At 46.2% G+C, this 23894-nt stretch overlaps 1 protein-coding gene across 1 annotated transcript in view; it reads right to left on the reverse strand.

Moving 5' to 3' along the window:
• MCTP2 (multiple C2 and transmembrane domain containing 2) overlaps nt 1-23894 on the reverse strand; it is a 381280-nt gene that overhangs the window by 118634 nt on the left and 238752 nt on the right. The window contains exons 11-12 of the mRNA XM_089653100.1: nt 22679-22865; nt 5057-5150 (exon numbers count right to left, since the gene is read on the reverse strand). Of these exons, the coding sequence (XP_089509226.1) occupies nt 5057-5150; nt 22679-22865 (281 nt within the window). The remainder of the gene's footprint in view (nt 1-5056; nt 5151-22678; nt 22866-23894) is intronic.

Genomic DNA, 23894 nt, shown 5'->3' on the forward strand with positions numbered 1-23894 from the left:
GCTTTCCAGCCGTGCCAAGGACCTGTAATTCTTACACAGTTAACCCTTTGAGGACCAAGGGACGTATTTGTCCCATGTTTTTAATTGCGTGTATCATCTGATTAAGAACTTAAAACTTTTTTTTTTTGGTTTGAGTCAAAATATTAGTTCTTATCAACAAACAAATGGATCTAGCTTTTTGCCAATTATTTCATGAAATGGCTTAGTTACAGCAACTGAAGTGTACGAACTTTAAAAACAAAAAAATTGATTCTTTTGGTGTTCCAAAATCTTACGGTCCTCAAAGGGTTAAAGGAGAAGTATTTGTAAAAAAAATAAATATACATACCTCCATGCTGTAGCATCAGCAGGGGCGGACTGACCATTTGGAAACTCGGGCACTGCCCGAGGGCCCGGGGTCACTAGGGGGCCCCATGAGATGCCCCTGGTACCTTTTTCATAGGCTTTTTTAGTTTGGGCAAGGACACAGGGGCCCCATGATCCCCTATTGCCCGGGGGCCCTATGAGTTGTCGGTCTGCCCCTGAGTATCAGTGTGATACTGCAGTTGCCCCAAAAACACTGAACAACCAGTTCTCAGTCTGCTCTAAATGGAGAGCAGTGACCATCAGCCTCCGCTCTCTGCTTTGCTCCTCCACCGCTCACTGGAACACCGAGCAAGGGAGGGGATGGACGCAGGTGGTTCTGGCTCTCAGCTATGTGCTGAGAAGTGGAGCCAGCTGTCAATCAGGCAGCTGGGTGAATCCCAACAATATTGTCAGGATCCTTCAAAAGCTTAGAGAGGCTCTGACATGTCAGCTGACACCTCGCAATAGCTTGCTATTGGCTTATACTGAGTCACAAGATAACAAAAGTAAGGGCACTCCTGTGACCTACCATAGAAGTATAGCCAAAAAAGGTTTGACCATACTTCTCTTTTGAGATCCCATAGAAGGTCAAAAGTCAAGTCAAAGGTGGTCCTGCAAGCACTGCTAGGCACAGCAAACACTGATGCAAAAATCAGCTAAGCTGCGTGGAAAATTATTGGATAAACAGTGACTGCATCCTATCAGATGGAATTATTGCAGGTACCATGGCTGTCTGAATGCAGTAAGTTGGCAGTGGAGATTTTTGGATGCACCAAGTAGTTCAGTTTGAAGGGTTTAAAACGAAAGATGCGACTAGTATGCCAATTGCAAAAACTCCCAAGTGTGACTTTTCCAACAAAATGGCTTGTAGTCAGCGCCAAATAAATAAAAATGCAGTAAAAAAGGTTTGTCGATACTTGGGGCAATAGAGGTGTGCAGTATTGCGCCAACAGGATGATGGCTCAAGACAGATACATATTCAAACATAGTCATGGCCAAAAATATTGGCACCCCTGCATTTCTGTCAGATAATGCACCACTTCGCCCAGAAAATTGTTGCAATTACAAATGTTTATGCATTCTCAAGTTTATTTCTTTTGTTTGTATTGGTATGACACAAGAAAGTGGAGAAACAAAAAGCCAAATTGACACATTCCACGCAAAACCCCAAAAATGGACTGGGCAAAATTATTGGCACTCTCAATTTAATATTTGGTAGCACACCCCTTAACTGAAATAATAAATAACTGAAATCAATGGCTTTCTGTAACCATCGATGAGTTTCTTGCACCTCTCTACTGGAATTTTGAAGCGCTCTTCTTTCACCAACTTCTCCAGGACTCTCAGATTGGAAGGGTTCCCTTTCCCAACTGCTCTTTTGAGATCTCTCCACAGGTGCTCTATGGGACTGAGATCTGGACTCGTTGCTGGCCAGTTCAGTCCTCTCCATGCGAATGCCTAAACATTTGTAATTGCAACAATTTTCTAGGCGAAGAGCTGCATTATCTGACAGAAATGTAGGGGTGCCAACATTTTTGGCCATGACGGTATGCATCAAATAAACTATATTCTCTGCAACATAATAATATATTTGACATGCAAAGCAACTAAAAAACAAAAAAAAGATGTCACATGGGACAATTCGCATTTCTCAACAACCATCAATCTTAGGAGTGAACAAACAAGTCAGACTCCAATGACATCAGTCTTCACATAGATTTATGATTCCAGGACTAGATGAAGGAAGAATGCACTCACATCAAGCCTTACTCTGTCATGTTTCAATCAAAAAAGGGTTTACTCATCTCTTTAAGCCCATTTTGGGTAAAACATGTCAGAATGAGGCTCGATCTGGCAGACTGTTTTATTCCTGGAATAATAAAGCTTTGTGAAATCTGATGTCATTGGAGTGTGGCTGATTTCTTTGTTCATTCCATGTGGTAAACACTGACAATCTCCATTGGCCAGCACCTGAAACCCCAGAGATCGGCGGTTTTCAAGCTTTGAGCGTCAGTTCTCTTTGGTCCTGTGTGCCACCAATCCTTTTTTATGTCAAATAATTATTATTAGACAATATTTTAGTAATACAAAAACAAATCACAAAAGAAAAGTAGTGCAAATGATCGTACTTAAAGTGTTACTAAACCCAGGACCCTGCATTCACTATATCTGGTCTCCCCAGACCCTGCATCCACTATATCTGGTCTCCCCGGAGCCTGCATTCACTATATCTGGTCTCCCCAGACCCTGCATCCACTATATCTGATCTCCCCGGACCCTGCATTCACTATATCTGGTATCCCCAGACCCTGCATTCACTATATCTGGTATCCCCAGACCCTGCATCCACTATATCTGGTCTCCCCGGGCCATGCATTCACTATATCTGGTCTCCCCAGACCCTGCATTCACTATATCTGGTCTCCCCAGACCCTAGATTCACTATATCTGGTCTCCCCAGACCCTAGATTCACTATATCTGGTCTCCCCGGACCCTAGATTCACTATATCTGGTCTCCCCGGACCCTGCATTCACTATATCTGGTCTCCCCGGACCCTGCATTCACTATATCTGGTCTCCCCGGACCCTGCATTCACTATATCTGGTCTCCCCGGACCCTGCATTCACTATATCTGGTCTCCCCGGACCCTGCATTCACTATATCTGGTCTCCCCGGACCCTGCATACACTATATATGGTCTCCCCGGACCCTGCATTCACTATATCTGGTCTCCCCGGATCCTGCATTCACTATATCTGGTCTCCCCGGATCCTGCATTCACTATATCTGGTCTCCTCGGACCCTGCATTCACTATATCTGGTCTCCTCGGACCCTGCATACACTATATATGGTCCCCCCGGACCCTGCATACACTATATATGGTCCCCCCGGACCCTGCATGCACTATATCTGGTCTCCCGAGGCCCTGCATTCACTATATCTGGTCTCCCCGGACCCTGCATTCACTATATCTGGTCTCCCCGGATCCTGCATTCACTATATCTGGTCTCCCCGGACCCTGCATTCTCTATATCTGGTCTCCCCGGACCCTGCATACACTATATATGGTCCCCCCGGACCCTGCATACACTATATATGGTCCCCCCGGACCCTGCATGCACTATATCTGGTCTCCCGAGGCCCTGCATTCACTATATCTGGTCTCCCCAGACCCTGCATTCACTATATCTGGTCTCCCCAGGCCCTGCATTCACTATATCTGGTCTCTCCGGACCCTGCATTCACTATATCTGGTCTCTCCGGACCCTGCATTCACTTTATCTGGTCTCCCCAGGCCCTGCATTCACTATATCTGGTCTCCCCGGACCCTGCATTCACTATATCTGGTCTCCCCGGATCCTGCATTCACTATATCTGGTCTCCCCGGACCCTGCATTCACTATATCTGGTCTCCCCGGACCCTGCATACACTATATATGGTCCCCCCGGACCCTGCATACACTATATATGGTCCCCCCGGACCCTGCATGCACTATATCTGGTCTCCCGAGGCCCTGCATTCACTATATCTGGTCTCCCCAGACCCTGCATTCACTATATCTGGTCTCCCCAGGCCCTGCATTCACTATATCTGGTCTCTCCGGACCCTGCATTCACTATATCTGGTCTCCCCAGGCCCTGCATTAACTATATCTGGTCTCCCACAGTACACAGAACATGGAAATGCAATTATTTTAGTGAATATCAACTGCTAAATACCTTCTGTAATCAGCAGTTAGAGTAGTCATGTGACTTCTATCAGTGTCCGGCAGAGCACTGGTTAAAGCTTGTAGGAGGAGTTTTCATTCTCCCATGTTTGTGCTATGAGGCTGCATAACCCATAACCCTCAGTCTGGACAATGTTGATTGGCCCTGTGCTGATCACATGCACTCTCCCAAAAAAAAAAAAACTCTCTAGCAATACACACTAAACTGAGCATGTGCAGCTTGCGCTCAAGGCGTTGTATCAGCAGATGGATTGGGGACAGTAGAAGGGGAGGATCAGAGAAGACAGGATCAAACCACCTTTTTACGCAATGTGGAGGATTAATTCCTTAGGTTCCACAGTGAGTATAACAAGCATGCTTTCCTGCATCTACAGACTGATTTGACTGTTAGTGGTAAGTAACACTTTAAGTAAGCCTTCCAATACAAACATGTCGGTCATGCACAGCAGAGTCTCACGCTGAAACACACAGAGCAGACACAATAAAAAGTCTCTCTGTTCCAACAACAGCAAGCATGTAGATTAAAGGCTTTTAGCAAAGTACATCATTGCATCGTATATAATCATTCAAATAGCCAAAATAAAACCAACAAACAAGTGTCTGCATACACACAAAAAAAACAATGTAAATAATCCTTTTGCGTCAAAACCTCTATCTCAGGAGGTTTTGCAACTCAAACCAAGGAGATATGAAACCCATCTACTTCCGTAATGATACAGACCAGTCTTAGTTTATCTGGCCCAGAGTTCTGTAAATAGACTTTCAACACAGTAGCTAAGAATAGGCAGGTAAACATTTGAAAATGGGCCTGAAGCTTTGCCAATGAACTACTGAAGTGTGAAATATTTATAAAACTGCACTTTTTTGTCCTAAACAAATAATTAGGATCAAAACACAGTACATTACAATCAGCATCAAATAAGGAATCTGGCTGGAAATTGTAAGCGTGAATAATTATAGCAACTGATTTATACACATACCTGAAAAGTCTGCAGCTAGAAGGTCCTCGGCTTTAAGTACTTTGACTTGCAGGAAACCAATGTCTTTCAAGTTCTGGAATGAGTTTTTCAAACACTGAAGAAGCAAGAAAGGTAGAACAATGAAACACAATTTACAAAATGCTTTATTTAAAAAATCTCTAGACCATGCAGAAAGTTATAATATTCTTCCTTTTTCCATTGAGTTCTGGAAAAGGTAGAAATATAACTGGAAAAAGCTCTGGATCTGTTGGTCATATTTGGTGGTTTTAAGCTCAATGAATTCTTTTAGGAAATAGAATTTTGTTAATTAAATTAGGTCTGTTATTTGGGGTCTCTTAGAAACACATCTATCTACATACAGTAGATAACTTACTTGCTAAATTGTTGGATAAATGTTAGACAGCTAATATTGGAGATTTATGAGCAATTAGAAATGACAAGTGCCTTTTTACTTAAAAATGTAGAAGCAATTTTTTTTTTTTTTTTTTAAAGTGTCAAAAATATGTAGTGAGCGCAAAGAAAAAGACTTAAAGAGCAGATATCACAGAGTGGTAAACCCACCTAGTCCACTAAAAACAGAATCATATACAGAAAGTGCAGCACTTATGTCCAAAATATATGAACACAAAATTATTCCTGTGCAAACTTATATAGGAAGTAATTATACAAAAATATATATAAGATTAACTTAAATCATAAATAAAGTCCAAAAAGTGCAGTGTCCAATAGTATTGTAGAGATCAATCATGATCAGTGACATAAGGTGACATCTTTGACAATCCTCCACCACTATGCACTCACCAGAAGTAAGAGGCAATTAGGCTCTCTGCAGAAAACCCTCTGAAAGATGTAAAGATAAACTAGAAATCCTCCTGCGCTGATATGGGAATAAGCCCTGATCACTAGCTGCCAACACCGAATAGTGATAACCAATCAATATATGAAAATAAAAATAAATTGTGCAGCTCTAACTACAAAAATAATAAATTGAAATACAGTGGGGATCGAAAGTTTGGGCAGTCCAGCAAAAAAATTGTATTAATGTGCATAAAGAAGCCAAGGAAAGATGGAAAAATCTCCAAAAGGCATCAAATTACAGATTAGACATTCTTATAATATGTCAACAAAAGTTAGATTTTATTTCCATCATTTACACTTTCAAAATAACAGAAAACAAAAAAATGGCGTCTGCAAAAGTTTGGGCACCCTGCAGAGTTAATATCTTGTACTGCCCCCTTTGGCAAGTATCACAGCTTGTAAACGCTTTTTTTAGCCAGACAAGAGTCTTTCAATTCTTGTTTCAGGTATCTTTGCCCATTCTTCCTTACAAAAGTCTTCCAGTTCTTTAAGATTTCTGGGCTGTCTGTCACGCACTGCTCTTTTAAGGTCTTTCCATAGATTTTCAATTATGTTGAGGTCAGGAGATTGTGAAGGCCATGGCAAAACCTTCAGTTTACGACTCTTGATGTAATCCCCCGTGGATTTCGAGGTGTGTTTAGGATCATTATCCATTTGTAGAAGCCATCCTCTCTTTAACTTCAGCTTTTTCACAGATGGCATCAAGTTACCATCCAAAATTTGCTGAAATTTTATTGAATCCATTTTTCCTTCTACTCATGAGATGTTCCCTGTGCCACTGGTTGCAACACAACCCCAAAGCATGATTGATCCAACCCCATGCTTAACAGTTGGACAGAGGTTCTTTTCATTAAATTCTGTGCCCCTTCTTCTCAAACGTACCTTTGCTCATTCCGGCCAAAAAGTTCAATTTTAACCTCATCGGTCCACAGAACTTGTTTCCAAAATGCATCAGGCTTGTCTATATGTTCATTTGCAAAGTTCAAAAGATGATTTTTGTGGTGAGGACATAGAAGAGGTTTTCTTCTGATGACTCTTCCATGAAGACCATATTTGTACAAGTATCTCTTTATAGTGGAATAGTGTACCACAACTCCAGTGTCTGCCAGATCTTTCTGGAGGGATCGTGCAGTCAAACGTGGGTTTTGAATTGTTTTTAGCTGGGGTGCCCAAACTTTCGATCCCCACTGTAAATATATATATATAGTATGTATAGTGCTAATACATCACAAACCAACAAATTCATATAATCAATATAGTGACTAGTGAAAAAAGTGATAACACAAATAAAAGTGACGCCATCTTAGTACACCCAGTACACCTAGGAAGTACTACATGGATGCAGCATACCCACACACAGCAGGAGGAAGGGACTGCATGTTCATGTGAGTGTACTTCTTTTGTTCTTAATAAAATACTGCATTAAATACTACACTATGGAGGATCTCTTTTATTACTCACTGGTATTGTGAGTAATATACCCCACAGAGTACCTTTATAAAGGGCACAGGAGGAGGCATTGGAGGAGGAACAGGCGACCATAAGTGATCCTTGGCTTTCTGGAGATATAGTGGAAAAGGAGAGTTACTAGCCGGTGATGTGAAGGATCCAGAGTGATCCTGAATGCTTATTTGGCCCTTTGAGGTCGCATTAAGGAGGTGAGGAGGTTAAAGAGTGTGCTGGCACTTGCACGAATTTACCACTTGATACACATTGCATGGTTTTTATAAACACTTATTTGTGATTCATGGACTAAAAAGTGTTTGGTTTAAAAGTTTTCTTTGAGAAGGAATAAGGACCCTTACATGAGTTTAATTTATTTTATATTTCATGTGTGTATCACTATTGCAGGTCACCAAGGTGACCCTTTCACTAGTGTTGATCACTTTTATTTGTGTTATCACTTTTTTCACTACTCACTATATTGATTATATGAATTTGTTGGTTTGTGATGTATTAGCACTATACATACTATATATATATTTATTTCAATTTATGTTTTTTGTAGTTAGCGCTGCACCATTTATTTTTATCCTCTGAAAGATGTAACATTTCCACTACAGGGATAAATGGTCAAATATCCAGTGCCATTCGCCGCTGCGGCTGTCAATCACCGGGTCCCGGCCGGTAACTACTCACCGGCGCCCGGTGATTTCCAATGGGGAGGAAGACTGTTTTGTTTACCAACAGTCCTCCTCCCTGTTGGCTCGGGCACACTGCTCTGGATGGCTGTGCACAGCCATCCAGAGCAGTGTGCTTACAGTGAAGCACCAACACACCACCCCCTAGTAAAACACTCCCTGCACATAGTTAACCCTTTGATCGCCCCCTCATGTTAACCCCTTCCTGCCCAGTGCCATTAGTACAGTGTCAGCGGGATTTTTAAAACTGATCGCACTATTGGTGTCACTGGGGATATCAGTGACACCAAGTTTGTTCCACCCCAGTGTCAGAATGTCTGCCGCAGTCCTGCAGTCCTGCTATAAGTCACTGATCGCCGCCATTATTAGCTGAAAAAAAAAAAAAAGGAATTCCAGTATCTATATTGCCATTTGTAAATGCTATAACTTTCACGTAAACCAATTAATTTACACGTATTGGGATTTTTTTTTTTAGCAAAGACATGGAGCAGAATACATTTTGGCCTAAATTTATGACGAAATTTGATTTTTAAAATTTTGTTACTGGACATGTTTAATAGCAAAAATTAAAAAATATATTTTTTTTTTCTCAAAATTGTCAGACTTTTTTTTTTATAGCGCAAAAAATAAAAAACGCACAGGAGATCAAATACCACCGAAAGAAAGCTCAATTTGTGGGAAAAAAAGGACATAAATTTAATTTGGGTGCACCGTTGTATGACCGCACAATTGTCAGTTAAAGTAACGCAGCGCCATAACGCAAAAAATGGCCTGGTCAGGAAGGGGGGGGGGGTAAATCCTCTGGAGGGCAAGTGGTTAATCTTTTATTTATTTTTGTATAATTACTTCCTATATAAGTTTACACAGGAATATTTTTTTCAATTATTCAAGTAAAGAAAGGTAATAACTCCTTCCACTTTCTTTTTTGCCTTCTGTGTCCCATTGGAGAGATTTTCCTTCACCGCCTGTCCTACAGCCAAAACAGGAAACGATAGGAAATCCCTCCAAAGTGAGAGTATTCCTGGTTGTCACCAGAACTAGAGTCCTCATTGCAAGATTTCCCCTCTATTCCTGCTCTGGTGACTAACATTTGAGATTTTTTTTTGCACTTTCACATTCAATAAGAACGGTAAACATGACAAATAGAGAGGATGAATCTCTTATTACGAGGGCACGGGAGGCAATAGAGACTTGATAGGGGTTCTGATCCCTCTCCACTCTACAAAACTAAAAAAAAAAAAAATGTTGCCTTTGGTTTTCCTTTAAAGTGGCAACCATTTCCCAAGTGTCAAGGTGCCCTGGCTCCTTTTCCAACTTGCTCTACTCACAGACACAGGCATAGTGGGGGTTATTTACTAAAACTGCATGGTGCAAAATCTGGTGCAGCTCTGCATAGAAACCAATCAGCTTCCAGGTTTTATAGTCAAAGCTTGACAAGCTGAAGTTAGAAGCTGATTGGCTACCATGCATTGCTGCAGCAGGTTCTGAGTGCTCCAGTTTTAGTAAATCTACCCCAGTGGAAGCCAATAACAGTCTTTTTGCAAGAGTTCATGAGTTCCCCAGTAAAATAAATACCCGGCTATCCCTGCTGGGTCCTCCTGAGTCTTTAGAATTAAACATTTAATTGCATCTCTTTTCACATGAGGCATGGTTTACGATCAAGAAGCTGATAGCTTAGGTATAGATCCAAGCTGAGGTGCCTACCTTACAACAATGGAAAGTAGAGACTAATAAACACTCTTTAATAAGAAACTGATCTATGACCACAGAGATTGCCAACAAAAAATTCAGAAAATTTGTGGTATGTGGCAGGCAAAATTTTCTGCATGCTCTCAATTAAACACAGCTCCTACCTGATTTTGAACAGGGGCTTCTATGTGTTTAGGTCTGATATACTTAGGTTGCAGTGATGTACACTCACCGGCCACTTTATTAGGTACACCCGTTCAATTGCTTGGTAACAAATTGCGAATCAGTTAATCACATGGCAGCAACTCAATGCATGTAGGCATCTAGACATGGTGAAGATGACTTAGTGAAGTTCAAACCGAGCATTGGAATGGGGAAGAAAAGGGATTTAAATGATTTTGAATGTGGCATGGTTGTTGGTGGCAGACGGGCTGGTATGAGTATTTCAAAAACTGCTGATCTACTGGGACTGCTGATCTACTCTCTAGGGTTTACAGAGAATGGTCAGAAATAGAGAAAATATCCAGTGACAGCAGTTGGGTGGACAAAAATGCCTTGTTGATGTCAGAGGAGAACGGGCAGACTGGTTCAAGATAACAGACAGGCAACAGTAACTCATAGCAATATGGAGCAAAATCTCTGAAGAATGTTTCCAACACCTTGTTGAATCTACGCCACAAAGAATTTATGCAGTGATGAAAGGCAAAAGGGGGTCCAACCCAGTACTAGCAAGGTGTATCCAATAAAGGGGCCAAGTGAGTGTATACTCATAGGTGATCTGTTATGTCTAAGGGCACAACGAAGTTCCAAACATTCCTATATTTAAACCAGCAGATGTCACTTTTGGTTTAGGATTTCATAGTTTCTCAATCAATTACACTCTAATTATATGGGCTTTGTTATATCATGTTGAATTTATTCCTGCAAACAGTCTACGAATAAAGCTGTTCTAAAGACTTTTTTTAAATTAAATAATAGACATGTTATACTTGCCTGCTATGTGTAAAGGTATTGCATAAAGTGGTCCCTTACCTTCTCTTTTGAGTTTCCCTACAGCTCTATGCTCCTCCTTTTCTGTGTGTGCCCCCATAGCAAGCTGGGTGCTATGGGGGTATCCGTGCGGCATGCTCTCAAGCTGGCATGTGTGCGTCCATAGACACATACAGTGTGGCTTGGCCCCACCCCCTCCTCACTGGTTTGCCCAACATCAGCAGGAGCTCTGCTATTCTCAGAGGCTCCCATGAGAGCAGGGAGTGAAGAGATGCAACGAGATTCATCGCTCAATCTATAGAGGACTCAGGTAAGAATTTTAAAATGGGGGGGGGGCATAGCAAGTGGTAAAATGTTCATTAACTTAATGAAGAGAATGCATTAAGGTTAAAAAAACACATTTTAGCTTTAGAACCACTTTAAGTAGTTCATTTCATTATCTTCAGCAATTGGATATCTTGGCAATCGTCTATTTATGCCTTTTTGAGCCATTTTAATCATGAGGAACCCTTAAAAAAATGTTTGGTCTTGGGAAATTCCAACTGAAATGAATATATCAAGCATCAATGGGAAAATGCCCCTTACACTAGTTGTCAGTGAGAAAACCACTACCATTTGTGTGTAGGTCAGAATGCTCAGACAGATAAAAGACCATTGGTGTCAGTCCTCTATCTCTGCCAAGTAGCATTGGCCCCATAACTTTATCAACATAGCTAAAGGAACCCCTGGAAACCTCTAGAGGAGCCAAAGGGTTCTATGGAACCCTCTTTAAAAATGGCTGGCCCATGTAATACATTCCTTGTGTGTATGTTATATTGCAGAGAAACTGGCCTATCTATTCCTTTTATTGAAAATGTACAACATAGGTGCATGTCTGACTACATTAATGATGCTAATTTATGCCCATTTCAATACCAATAACCTATTTTGGATTAAAATAACAGCATACAATTCAGCATCGTAAGTTGATCTCCTTTAAAATTTTGTAACACTTGGTCAACATATGGGTTTGATATTTACTGTGTAGCACAGACCCCCGAGGGACCCCGCTGATTTTCCCAAGTTCTCTTCCCAAACTGGATGTACATGCAACCAGGTACAAAATAACATGTACAGTCTCATAACTCAATGACCAGGCAAAGAATGTCTTTTTATGTTTCAGTGCCAACTGACCTTGATTGAGGTGCCATGTGGACTGTGCAATACTCCAAATACAGTGCACAAAGAAACCAGTGGACACTCTAGGCCTACCTACAATCTTCCAGATAATTCTCCACTTGGCAGGCAATAGGAAAGCAAGCAACCCTGGGACTCCAAGTAAAGAAAAGATTCCAAACAGGCAATACTCAAGGGGTTAGAAGCATCAAACAGTCACTAGGGCCCTGCAATCAGGCCTATACCCACAATGTCTCTGTATACTTGGATGCCTCTGTCCAATATCAGACAGATACTTCCTCTGTGAATCCCCTTGCTTTGCTCAAGCTATTTCCAAAAAATAGCCCCCCCCCCCTCCGGGTTCGCACTGAGCTGGGACCTCGAACTCTTGCAGACTTCAGCTATACTGCCTAGAAGCCCTTCAGACTGGGGTCTTCTCCTCCTGGACAAGAACCCTGCTGCTCCAAGCCCCAGACAATTTATGCACTCCTCAGTCGCCTACTGGGCATCCCCCTTCAGGGATTGGCTGAGACTACATGAATATTCAGGGTCTGCCTCTTCCAACCCACTACATTCTAAAATGCACTAGAAGGTATGGGAAGCAGCTGAGTCTACAACCATTGAGATGAAGTACAGCCAAAAATAATCATACAGATTACAGAGGAGCTAAAGAACTAGATTTACCTGAACTTCTATAGCAGGGCTTCTCAACCAGGCTACCATGGAACCTTAAGGTTCCTCCAGAACTTTCTAAGGGTTCTTTAAGCAATGAGCAATTTCTGCCTCTCAAATAAGTTCCCACTGACACCATTGAACTTTTTAGCTATCTGTAAGGAGTAATTCTTCCCAATGACCACAAGTGTAAGGAGCATTCTTCCCACTGACCATCACACTAATGTATCATGAGTTGTAGATATAGATTTTTTTAGTAGGGTTTCCTGAGGCCAGAAAGTTATTTCAAGGGTTCATCTGTGTTGAAAAGTTTGAGAATGACTGTTCTTTAGCAACCTCCTCTTGGAGGGTGCTTCAATTGATACACTGAAAATGATTTACCTCTAAACAAGACTAGGTATTCAAAGTGGACCCCGCTTTGCCTTATTTTGTAACAATTACTTTGTAAAGTAGTAAATAAAGAGATTTGGAAAATATGCTCAGTTAACAAAATGTGCAACCTTGAACTCAAAGATTCTACTCTCCTATGAGGACTGATATGTTATAATTAGAGATGAGCGAATCGAACTTGGCGAAGTGGAATTCGTTTCGAATATTAGGAAAATTTCGATTCGCGACGTATCCGAAAATTAGCAGACTTCGGATGCGCGAATCGAAATTTTTCCAAAAATGGCGGCGACATGTGCGGCGACGGAGCGGGGATCTCTGGGAAGGCGCGCAGACAAGGCGCGCTGACCCATAATGCATTCATTCATGACATGAGATCGCATTAGCCAATCAGCAGCCAGCCAGCCAGCACTGTGTAATGGTCGAGCTATAAATTGCGGCCATTTTAGAATTCTCCATTTGCCTCCAGTCATTCAAGAGAGGCAGACCTGGCTGTATTGAGGGAGAGAGTTAGGGACACAGAAACGTTACTTAGGGCCACAGAAACGTTACTTAGGGACACAGAAACGTTACTTAGGGACACAGAACCGTTACTTAGGGCCACAGAATCGTTACTTAGGGCCACAGAACCGTTACTTAGGGCCACAGAAACGTTACTCAGGGACAGACACAGAATTGTTACTGAGGGACACAGAATTGTTACTGAGGGACACAGAATTGTTACTGAGGGACACAGAATTGTTACTGAGGGACACAGAATTGTTACTCAGGGACAGACACAGAATTGTTACTCAGGGACAGACACAGAATTGTTACTCAGGGACAGACACAGAATTGTTACTGAGGGACACAGAATTGTTACTGAGGGACACAGAACTGTTACTCAGGGACAGACACAGAATTGTTACTCAGGGACAGACACAGAATTGTTACTCAGGGACAGACACAGAATTGTTACTGAGGGACACAGAATTGTTACTGAGGGACACAGAATTGTTACTGAGGGACACAGAATTGTTACTCAGGGACAGACACAGAATTGTTACTGAGGGACACAGAATTGTTACTGAGGGACACAGAATTGTTACTGAGGGACACAGAATTGTTACTGAGGGACACAGAATTGTTACTCAGGGACAGACACAGAATTGTTACTGAGGGACACAGAATTGTTACTGAGGGACACAGAATTGTTACTCAGGGACAGACACAGAATTGTTACTGAGGGACACAGAATTATTACTCAGGGACAGACACAGAATTGTTACTCAGGGACAGACACAGAATTGTTACTCAGGGACAGACACAGAATTGTTACTGAGGGACACAGAATTGTTACTGAGGGACACAGAATTGTTACTCAGGGACAGACACAGAATTGTTACTCAGGGACAGACACAGAATTGTTACTCAGGGACAGACACAGAATTGTTACTGAGGGACAGACACAGAATTGTTACTGAGGGACACAGAATTGTTACTGAGGGACACAGAATTGTTACTCAGGGACAGACACAGAATTGTTACTCAGGGACAGACACAGAATTGTTACTGAGGGACACAGAATTGTTACTGAGGGACACAGAATTGTTACTGAGGGACACAGAATTGTTACTCAGGGACAGACACAGAATTGTTACTCAGGGACAGATACAGAATTGTTACTCAGGGACAGACACAGAATTGTTACTCAAGGACAGACACAGAATTGTTACTCAGGGACAGACACAGAATTGTTACTCAGGGACAGACACAGAATTGTTACTCAGGGACAGACACAGAATTGTTACTGAGGGACACAGAATTGTTACTGAGGGACACAGAATTGTTACTGAGGGACACAGAATTGTTACTGAGGGACACAGAATTGTTACTCAGGGACACAGAATTGTTACTCAGGGACAGACACAGAATTGTTACTCAGGGACACAGAATTGTTACTCAGGGACACAGAATCGTTGAATTAAAGAGTATGTCAGACAACATGCAGAGGAGTGGCAGAGGAGGCAATGTTTTAGGAGCGAGCAGACGTGGCAGCAGAGGAAGGGGTCGAGGCAGCACTAGTCGCAGCCAGAGGCCAGTGCTCCCGGTGTCATCCAGCGGTCGTGTCTCCACCGACAACCCCGCCGTCATTGATTGGTTGGCTCGGTCGTCTTCCTCTTCCCAGGTCACCTCTGACACCTACAGTCAACGGTCGGTGGGTACGTCAGACACAACCGTTAGTTGGCATGGCCCGGGAGCAAGCCCACTGAAATCACGTGTCCTCTACCTGCCCCTGTCCTTTGGTGTTCCCTCACCAAGCAAAGTATCGCATGCTGTGGGCTCAGCCCCACTGTACAGTGAGGAAGAGCTAACAGAGGGCGGTCAGGAACGGGGGGAGACATCCACCTCTTCAGCAGCCAGGCGAATAAGTACTGGCGAGGAGAGTGGCTCGGTAGCCGGTCTAGAGACAGGTCTGTCTCCTGACCCACACGCAGCCGAGGGGGCTAGTAGTGAGGCGGAGACCCTAATTGATGATGATGAGGCTGATCGCACTTGGCAGCCTCGTCGTCATCAGGCTATTGCTTCCGCATCATCAGGAGAAGAGAGTGGCAGCTTGGCAGTGAGCAAAACAGTCGGTGGGTTGCCCAGGAGGCAGCAGGGTCGCAGCAGTGTCAGTGGAGGCAAACGGCCACGGAGTAGAGCACCAGCTCCACTGCAGCCTACCACCACGGCCAGTAGTGGTGCCGGTGTGCACGGAGGAAGTAGCAGTCAGCCAGTGAGGAGTATCGGGGGCAAAGTTTCCTACTCGGCGGTGTGGCAATTTTTCGTCAAGCCGCCCGAGGAAGTAAACGTAGCCGTATGTCGACTATGTGGCCAGAAAGTCAAGCGTGGCCAGGGGGCCCATGTTGGGACTACAGCGTTGCGTCAGCATATGCAGCGTCGCCATTTGGTGGCCTGGGAAAACCGTGATAAAGTTACGGCGGTTCTGCCTGCCCCAGCCCCCGCTCCATCACCCGCTCCGTTACTTGCTCCGTCACCCAACGTCAATCGCCCTCTATCAGCCAGTCAAGGCTCCAACACCTCTGCTGAGGGGAGTTGTCGCTCGTTGGCATCTTCCGCTCGTTCAGATGCTCCTTCTCCTGCTACTCCTCTTCACGGATTCCGTCAGCAGTCTTTCTTGGAATCCGTTTCCAAGAGACAACAGTTTGCGAGCACGCACCCGACGGTGCAAAAGCTGAACGTCCTCCTGTCCAAGTTGCTGGTGCTGCAGTCCATCCCTTTCCAAGTGGTGGACTCCGCACCTTTCCGAGAAATGATGGCTTGTGCCGCGCCACGGTGGAGAGTGCCAAGCCGGCATTTCTTCGCCAAAAAGGCAGTGCCAGCCCTGCATTCACATGTAGAAGAGATGGTGGGCCAGTCTTTGAGCATGTCGGTCTCTGCCAAAGTGCACGGCAGCGCCGACGTGTGGAGCTGTAACTACGGTCAGGGACAGTACATGTCATTTACGGCCCACTGGGTGAACGTGGTGCCGGCACAGCCGCACCAGCAACTTTCACAGGTCACGCCGCTTTTGCCTCCACGTTTGCACGTCCTTGGTCCACAAAAGATGTCCGCCTCTACCACCTCTTCTTCCGCCGTGTCCTCAGCCGCCACCCCCGTGCCAAGTCCCATTACCCGACCGGCATATCACATGTACAGGGCGCAACGGTGTCACGCTGTGCTGCACCTGGTATGCCTTGGCGAACGTAGTCACACAGGGGAGGAACTTCTGAGTGTAATGAACAGAGAAATCGACAGATGGCTGTCTCCGCGCAAACTGAAAATCGGAACCATGTTGACCGACAACGGAAAGAACATGGTGTCTGCTCTGCGTCAAGGAAGGTTGTGCCATGCGCCATGCATGGCTCACGTGTTCAATCTGGTTGTCAAGCGGTTCCTAAAATCCACCATCCCACTGCAAGACATCCTTAAAATGTCACGTAAACTTTGCATGCATTTCAGCCATTCCTACACCGCAAAGCACACCCTCCTTGAGCTGCAGCGGCAGAACGGAATTCCACAGCATCGCCTGATCTGCGACGTTGCAACAAGGTGGAATTCAACCCTACACATGTTAGACCGCCTTTACGAACAGCGAAAGGCCATCACCGATTTCCTGATGTTACAAGCGGATAAAGGTACTCCCCTGTGTAACTTAGATGTCAGCCATTGGCAGCTCATGCGTGACACCTGCCGCTTGCTCAGGCCCTTTGAGGAGGCCACGCTATTCGTGAGTCGGCAGGACTATGGGATGAACGACGTCATTCCTCTGTTGCACGTCCTGGAACAAATGCTGTTAACAATGGCTGGTCAGGGTGCGGTAGACGTGGCGCACAGATCTCAACGCCACATGACCCCTGTGGGGGCAGGACAGGAAGAAGAGGAGGAGGTAGAGGAGGACATTTGTGCTCAGGAATTATTGAGTGAAATGGGTGGTTTTTCCACTCAGCGGACAGGAGTGGAGGAGCAGGAGCATCTGGTAGAGGAGGAGGAGACAGAGGACCCAGACGCACCGTGGCAGTATGCTGTGGAGATGGAGGCAGGGAGTCCCTCGCATTCCTTGGCACAAATGGCCCATAACATGCTCGGTTGCTTGCGTAGCGACAGCCGAATAATAACCATCAGACAGAGGGATGACTTTTGGCTGTCCACCTTGTTGGACCCTCGCTACCGTTAAAAAATGGTGGCCTTTTTTACACCTGCTGAGAGGGAGGCCAAAATAACGTACTATAAAAAACACCTATGTAGTCAGTTGGTCTCTGCCTTTCTGCGCCAACGTCCATCCTCAGACACTGTGGGCCCTGTGCGCTCGCGTTCCGCTGCCATGGCAGCAGGGGAGGGGTGGGGTGGTAGGAGCAGTGGCAGCTCCACCAGCAGCGGCTGCCTCAGTCTGCAGTCGATGATGAGTAGCTTTCTTCACCAGCGCAGTGAGGAAACTACTAACCAGCCGCAGCAGCAGCAGCATCAGGTGGACCTGGAGCAGGACCTCAAACAACAGGCTTGGGCCTACTTGAAAAGCACCCTGCCAACCGAGGTAGACAATCCCCTTGACTACTGGGCAACAAAACTTGACCTTGGGCCCCAACTAGCTGAATTTGCCCTTGAAAGGCTGTCATGCCCGGCCAGTAGCGTGGCATCGGAGCGCGTGTTTAGTGCGGCAGGAGGTATTGTAACTCCGCGGAGGACACGACTGTCCACCCAAAGTGTGGAGAGACTCAAGTTTGTGAAAATGAATCAGGCGTGGATTAGTCTGGATTTCAAACCACCAGTTCCTGACACAACTGACTAAATCCGCCATGAATCATGCCCCAAACATGTGCCATTTTCAGGTCTCCTCACACTGCTGGTGTGTTCCATTTTTTGTCATAGGGTGCTGGCAGATTACGGGACTCCCATTGCTGCTGCCAGGCCCGTAATCTGCCATGGGCCCCCGTACCGCCTCCTCATGCTGCTGCCAGGTCCAGAGTGTCTCATGGGTCCCTGTACGGCCTCCCATTGCTGCTGTCTCCATCGCCACACTCTGCCATGTGCCACTTTCAGGTCTCCTCACACTGCTGGTGTGTTCCATTTTTTGTCATAGGGTGCTGGCAGATTACGGGACTCCCATTGCTGCTGCCAGGCCCGTAATCTGCCATGGGCCCCCGTACCGCCTCCTCATGCTGCTGCCAGGTCCAGAGTGTCTCATGGGTCCCTGTACGGCCTCCCATTGCTGCTGTCTCCATCGCCACACTCTGCCATGTGCCACTTTCAGGTCTCCTCACACTGCTGGTGTGTTCCATTTTGTCATAGGGTGCTGGCAGATTACGGGCCTCCCATTGCTGCTGCCAGGCCCGTAATCTGCCATGGGCCCCTGTACCACCTCCTCATGCTGCTGCCAGGTCCAGAGTGTCTCATGGGTCCCTGTACGGCCTCCCATTGCTGCTGTCTCTATCGCCACACTCTGCCATGTGCCACTTTCAGGTCTCCTCACACTGCTGGTGTGTTCCATTTTGTCATAGGGTGCTGGCAGATTACGGGCCTCCCATTGCTGCTGCCAGGCCCGTAATCTGCCATGGGCCCCCGTACCGCCTCCTCATGCTGCTGCCAGGTCCACAGTCTCTCATGGGTCCCTGTACGGCCTCCCATTGCTGCTGTCTCCATCGCCACACTCTGCCATGTGCCACTTTCAGGTCTCCTCACACTGCTGGTGTGTTCCATTTTTTGTCATAGGGTGCTGGCAGATTACGGGCCTCCCATTGCTGCTGCCAGGCCCGTAATCTGCCATGGGCCCCCGTACCGCCTCTTCATGCTGCTGCCAGGTCCAGAGTGTCTCATGGGTCCCTGTACGGCCTCCCATTGCTGCTGTCTCCATCACCACACTCTGCCATGTGCCACTTTCAGGTCTCCTCACACTGCTGGTGTGTTCCATTTTTTGTCATAGGGTGCTGGCAGATTACGGGACTCCCATTGCTGCTGCCAGGCCCGTAATCTGCCATGGGCCCCAGTACCGCCTCCTCATGCTGCTGCCAGGTCCAGAGTCTCTCATGGGTCCCTGTACGGCCTCCCATTGCTGCTGTCTCCATCGCCACACTCTGCCATGTGCCACTTTCAGGTCTCCTCACACTGCTGGTGTGTTCCATTTTGTCATAGGGTGCTGGCAGATTACGGGCCTCCCATTGCTGCTGCCAGGCCCATAATCTGCCATGGGCCCCCGTACCGCCTCCTCATGCTGCTGCCAGGTCCAGAGTGTCTCATGGGTCCCTGTACGGCCTCCCATTGCTGCTGTCTCCATCGCCACACTCTGCCATGTGCCACTTTCAGGTCTCCTCACACTGCTGGTGTGTTCCATTTTGTCATAGGGTGCTGGCAGATTATGGGCCTCCCATTGCTACTGCCAGGCCTGTAATCTGCCATGGGCCCCTGTACCGCCTCTTCATGCTGCTGCCAGGTCCAGAGTGTCTCATGGGTCCCTGTACGGCCTCCCATTGCTGCTGTCTCCATCGCCACACTCTGCCATGTGCCACTTTCAGGTCTCCTCACACTGCTGGTGTGTTCCATTTTTTGTCATAGGGTGCTGGCAGATTACGGGCCTCCTATTGCTGCTGCCAGGCCTGTAATCTGCCATGGGCCCCTGTACCGCCTCTTCATGCTGCTGCCAGGTCCAGAGTGTCTCATGGGTCCCTGTACGGCCTCCCATTGCTGCTGTCTCCATTGCCACACTCTGCCATGTGCCACTTTCAGGTCTCCTCACACTGCTGGTGTGTTCCATTTTTTGTCATAGGGTGCTGGCAGATTACGGGCCTCCCATTGCTGCTGCCAGGCCCGTAATCTGCCATGGGCCCCTGTACTGCCTCCTCATGCTGCTGCCAGGTCCACAGTGTCTCATGGGTCCCTGTACGGCCTCCCATTGCTGCTGTCTCCATCGCCACACTCTGCCATGTGCCACTTTCAGGTCTCCTCACACTGCTGGTGTGTTCCATTTTTTCATAGGGTGCTGGCAGATTACGGGCCTCCCATTGCTGCTGCCAGGCCCGTAATCTGCCATGGGCCCCCGTACCGACTCCTCATGCTGTGACGTTGCAACAAGGTGGAATTCAACCCTACATATGTTAGACCGCCTTTACGAACAGCGAAAGGCCATCACAGATTCCTGATGTTACAAGCGGATAAAGGTACTCCCCTGTGTAACTTAGATGTCAGCCATTGGCAGCTCATGCGTGACACCTGCCGCTTGCTCAGGCCCTTTGAGGAGGCCACGCTATTCGTGAGTCGGCAGGACTATGGGATGAACGACGTCATTCCTCTGTTGCACGTCCTGGAACAAATGCTGTTAACAATGGCTGGTCAGGGTGCGGTAGACGTGGCGCACAGATCTCAACGCCACATGACCCCTGTGGGGGCAGGACAGGAAGAAGAGGAGGAGGTAGAGGAGGACATTGGTCAGGAATTATTGAGTGAAATGGGTGGTTTTTCCACTCAGCGGACAGGAGTGGAGGAGCAGGAGCATCTGGTAGAGGAGGAGGAGGAGGAGACAGAGGACCCAGACGCACCGTGGCAGTATGCTGTGGAGATGGAGGCAGGGAGTCCCTCGCATTCCTTGGCACAAATGGCCCATAGCATGCTCGGTTGCTTGCGTAGCGACAGCCGAATAATAACCATCAGACAGAGGGATGACTTTTGGCTGTCCACCTTGTTGGACCCTCGCTACCGTTAAAAAATGGTGGCCTTTTTCACACCTGCTGAGAGGGAGGCCAAAATAACGTACTATAAAAACCACCTATGTAGTCAGTTGGTCTCTGCCTTTCTGCGCCAACGTCCATCCTCAGACACTGTGGGCCCTGTGCGCTCGCATTCCGCTGCCATGGCAGCAGGGGAGGGGTGGGGTGGTAGGAGCAGTGGCAGCTCCACCAGCAGCGGCTGCCTCAGTCTGCAGTCGATGATGAGTAGCTTTCTTCACCAGCGCAGTGAGGAAACTACTAACCAGCCGCAGCAGCAGCAGCATCAGGTGGACCTGGAGCAGGACCTCAAACAACAGGCTTGGGCCTACTTGGACAGCACCCTGCCAACCGAGGTAGACAATCCCCTTGACTACTGGGCAACAAAACTTGACCTTTGGCCCCAACTAGCTGAATTTGCCCTTGAAAGGCTGTCATGCCCGGCCAGTAGCGTGGCATCGGAGCGCGTGTTTAGTGCGGCAGGAGGTATTGTAACTCCGCGGAGGACACGACTGTCCACCCAAAGTGTGGAGAGACTCACGTTTGTGAAAATGAATCAGGCGTGGATTAGTCTGGATTTCAAACCACCAGTTTCTGACACAACTGACTAAATCCGCCATGAATCATGCCCCAAACATGTGCCACTTTCAGGTCTCCTCACACTGCTGGTGTGTTCCATTTTTTGTCATAGGGTGCTGGCAGATTACGGGCCTCCCATTGCTGCTGCCAGGCCCGTAATCTGCCATGGGCCCCCGTACCGCCTCCTCATGCTGCTGCCAGGTCCAGAGTGTGTCATGGGTCCCTGTACGACCTCCCATTGCTGCTGTCTCCATCGCCACACTCTGCCATGTGCCACTTTCAGGTCTCCTCACACTGCTGGTGTGTTCCATTTTGTCATAGGGTGCTGGCAGATTACGGGCCTCCCATTGCTGCTGCCAGGCCCGTAATCTGCCATGGGCCCCTGTACCGCCTCCTAATGCTGCTGCCAGGTCCAGAGTGTGTCATGGGTCCCTGTACGGCCTCCCATTGCTGCTGTCTCCATCGCCACACTCTGCCATATGCCACTTTCAGGTCTCCTCACACTGCTGGTGGGTTCCATTTTTGTCATAGGGTGCTGTATGGCCTCCCATTGCTGCTGCCTCCACCGCCACACTGTGGCTCCACACTCTGGTTTTGGCCCCGTGACTGCCCAAATGAGTGAAGTGTGCGGTGATTCTAAGATCGACGGCACTCATCTGCATGTCATACTGACTGACAGTATTATTTCTCTTCCCCAGCAGACTCCAAGGGCATTTAAATTAAAGGTACAGTGTTCTGCACTAATATGAAGGCTCTCTGAAGCCTAGAAACACCCTTTTATAAGTTAAATTCGCAGCGAATATATTCCCATCGAATCAAATTTATTCCTCGAATCAGCCGAATCGAATTTTTGAATACTTCGCTCATCTCTAGTTATAATCACTGGTCATCTGAATATTTTTAAGGCTATAAAGAACAGAATTATCAATACTCACATATCTTTCCCTTATCTGCTCCCTTTCTCCTGCGTCCGCCAGCGGACAAACACAAAGGTCAGAAATGGAGACTCCTGCGCAGGGTGTAAGAGCGATCATCATGTGTATAGAACCCTGGTTCTGCTCCAGAGGCACTTCCAGGCGATTGATTTGCTCAATGGGCAATGCAGCGATATCCACTTTACATCTAAATTAGAAGAAATTGTCAGATTTACCATACAGATCCTCAGACATGACAATGCATCACAATAGATCAAATTCCATAATGTTTCTAATGGAAGGCAGTAAATTAGTCTACTTTGCTTACTATACAATGATAAACTTCTTACAATTTGCAAGCCGAAACATAAAAAGACAGCCGGATGATCTATGGACCATCTAAAACTAGAACAGGCTTTTACCAAGTGCCATTTAGTTCTTTTAGGTGCAGACATGAGAAAAGTATCTGTAACATTCCAGAAAATAGAATGAACTCTTCATAATGTCTTTCAAAACTTTACTTCAAGTCATAAATCTCAGCCAATTTGTTTCAGGGTGCTACAAAGGTGCCTACATTATTTTACAGAAGGGCAAAATAATTAAAGAATATAAGCCTGTCTCAGTAACATATAGGCAAGGACACCACCATTTCCTATGTTTCAGACACAATAGCCAGCAATGAAGGGACAGGATAGTTGAAAATAAGGATATGGTTTTAACTGAGGGGCCACCAAAATATGACCAGTTAGTAAATGCAATGGGAAAGCCAATATGTACCTGACACCCACACAAATGGGACTGTTTTTTGCCCACACATCCACTATGGCTTGCTGACTAAGAGAGCACATGACCAAAAAGAATAATAAAGAAGCCAGTTTTGGTAGCCTGGCCCTGATCTGCTTATCTATGACATTATGTTGAGTAGGGATAGACACACACCTGCAAAGATTAAACCTTAAGTTTAATAATTTTTTTTTATTTTACTCAGCACAAGGGATGGTACCTACATTGAGTGAGCTGCTGGACCTGCCATGGGCTAAGTTCACCTTTTTATTTTCTAGAGTACATCTTCCCTATGTACCAATACACAATTAATGTAGAAGCAAGGCCAAAGTGCTTTTGGTCCTACTTCTGGGGATCACAGGAGTGCACTTCATTTGGCACTCCTGTAACCCATATTCAGCTGGTCCAGGCTCTAGAGAAATCACGACTTTAATGTCGGGATCCACCTAGATGC

The sequence above is a fragment of the Staurois parvus genome, unplaced genomic scaffold (genome assembly GCF_062004578.1).
Source record: "Staurois parvus isolate SC_StPar_1 unplaced genomic scaffold, SC_StPar_1.0 ptg000698l, whole genome shotgun sequence".
In the NCBI taxonomy this organism is placed as follows: Eukaryota; Metazoa; Chordata; class Amphibia; order Anura; family Ranidae; genus Staurois; species Staurois parvus.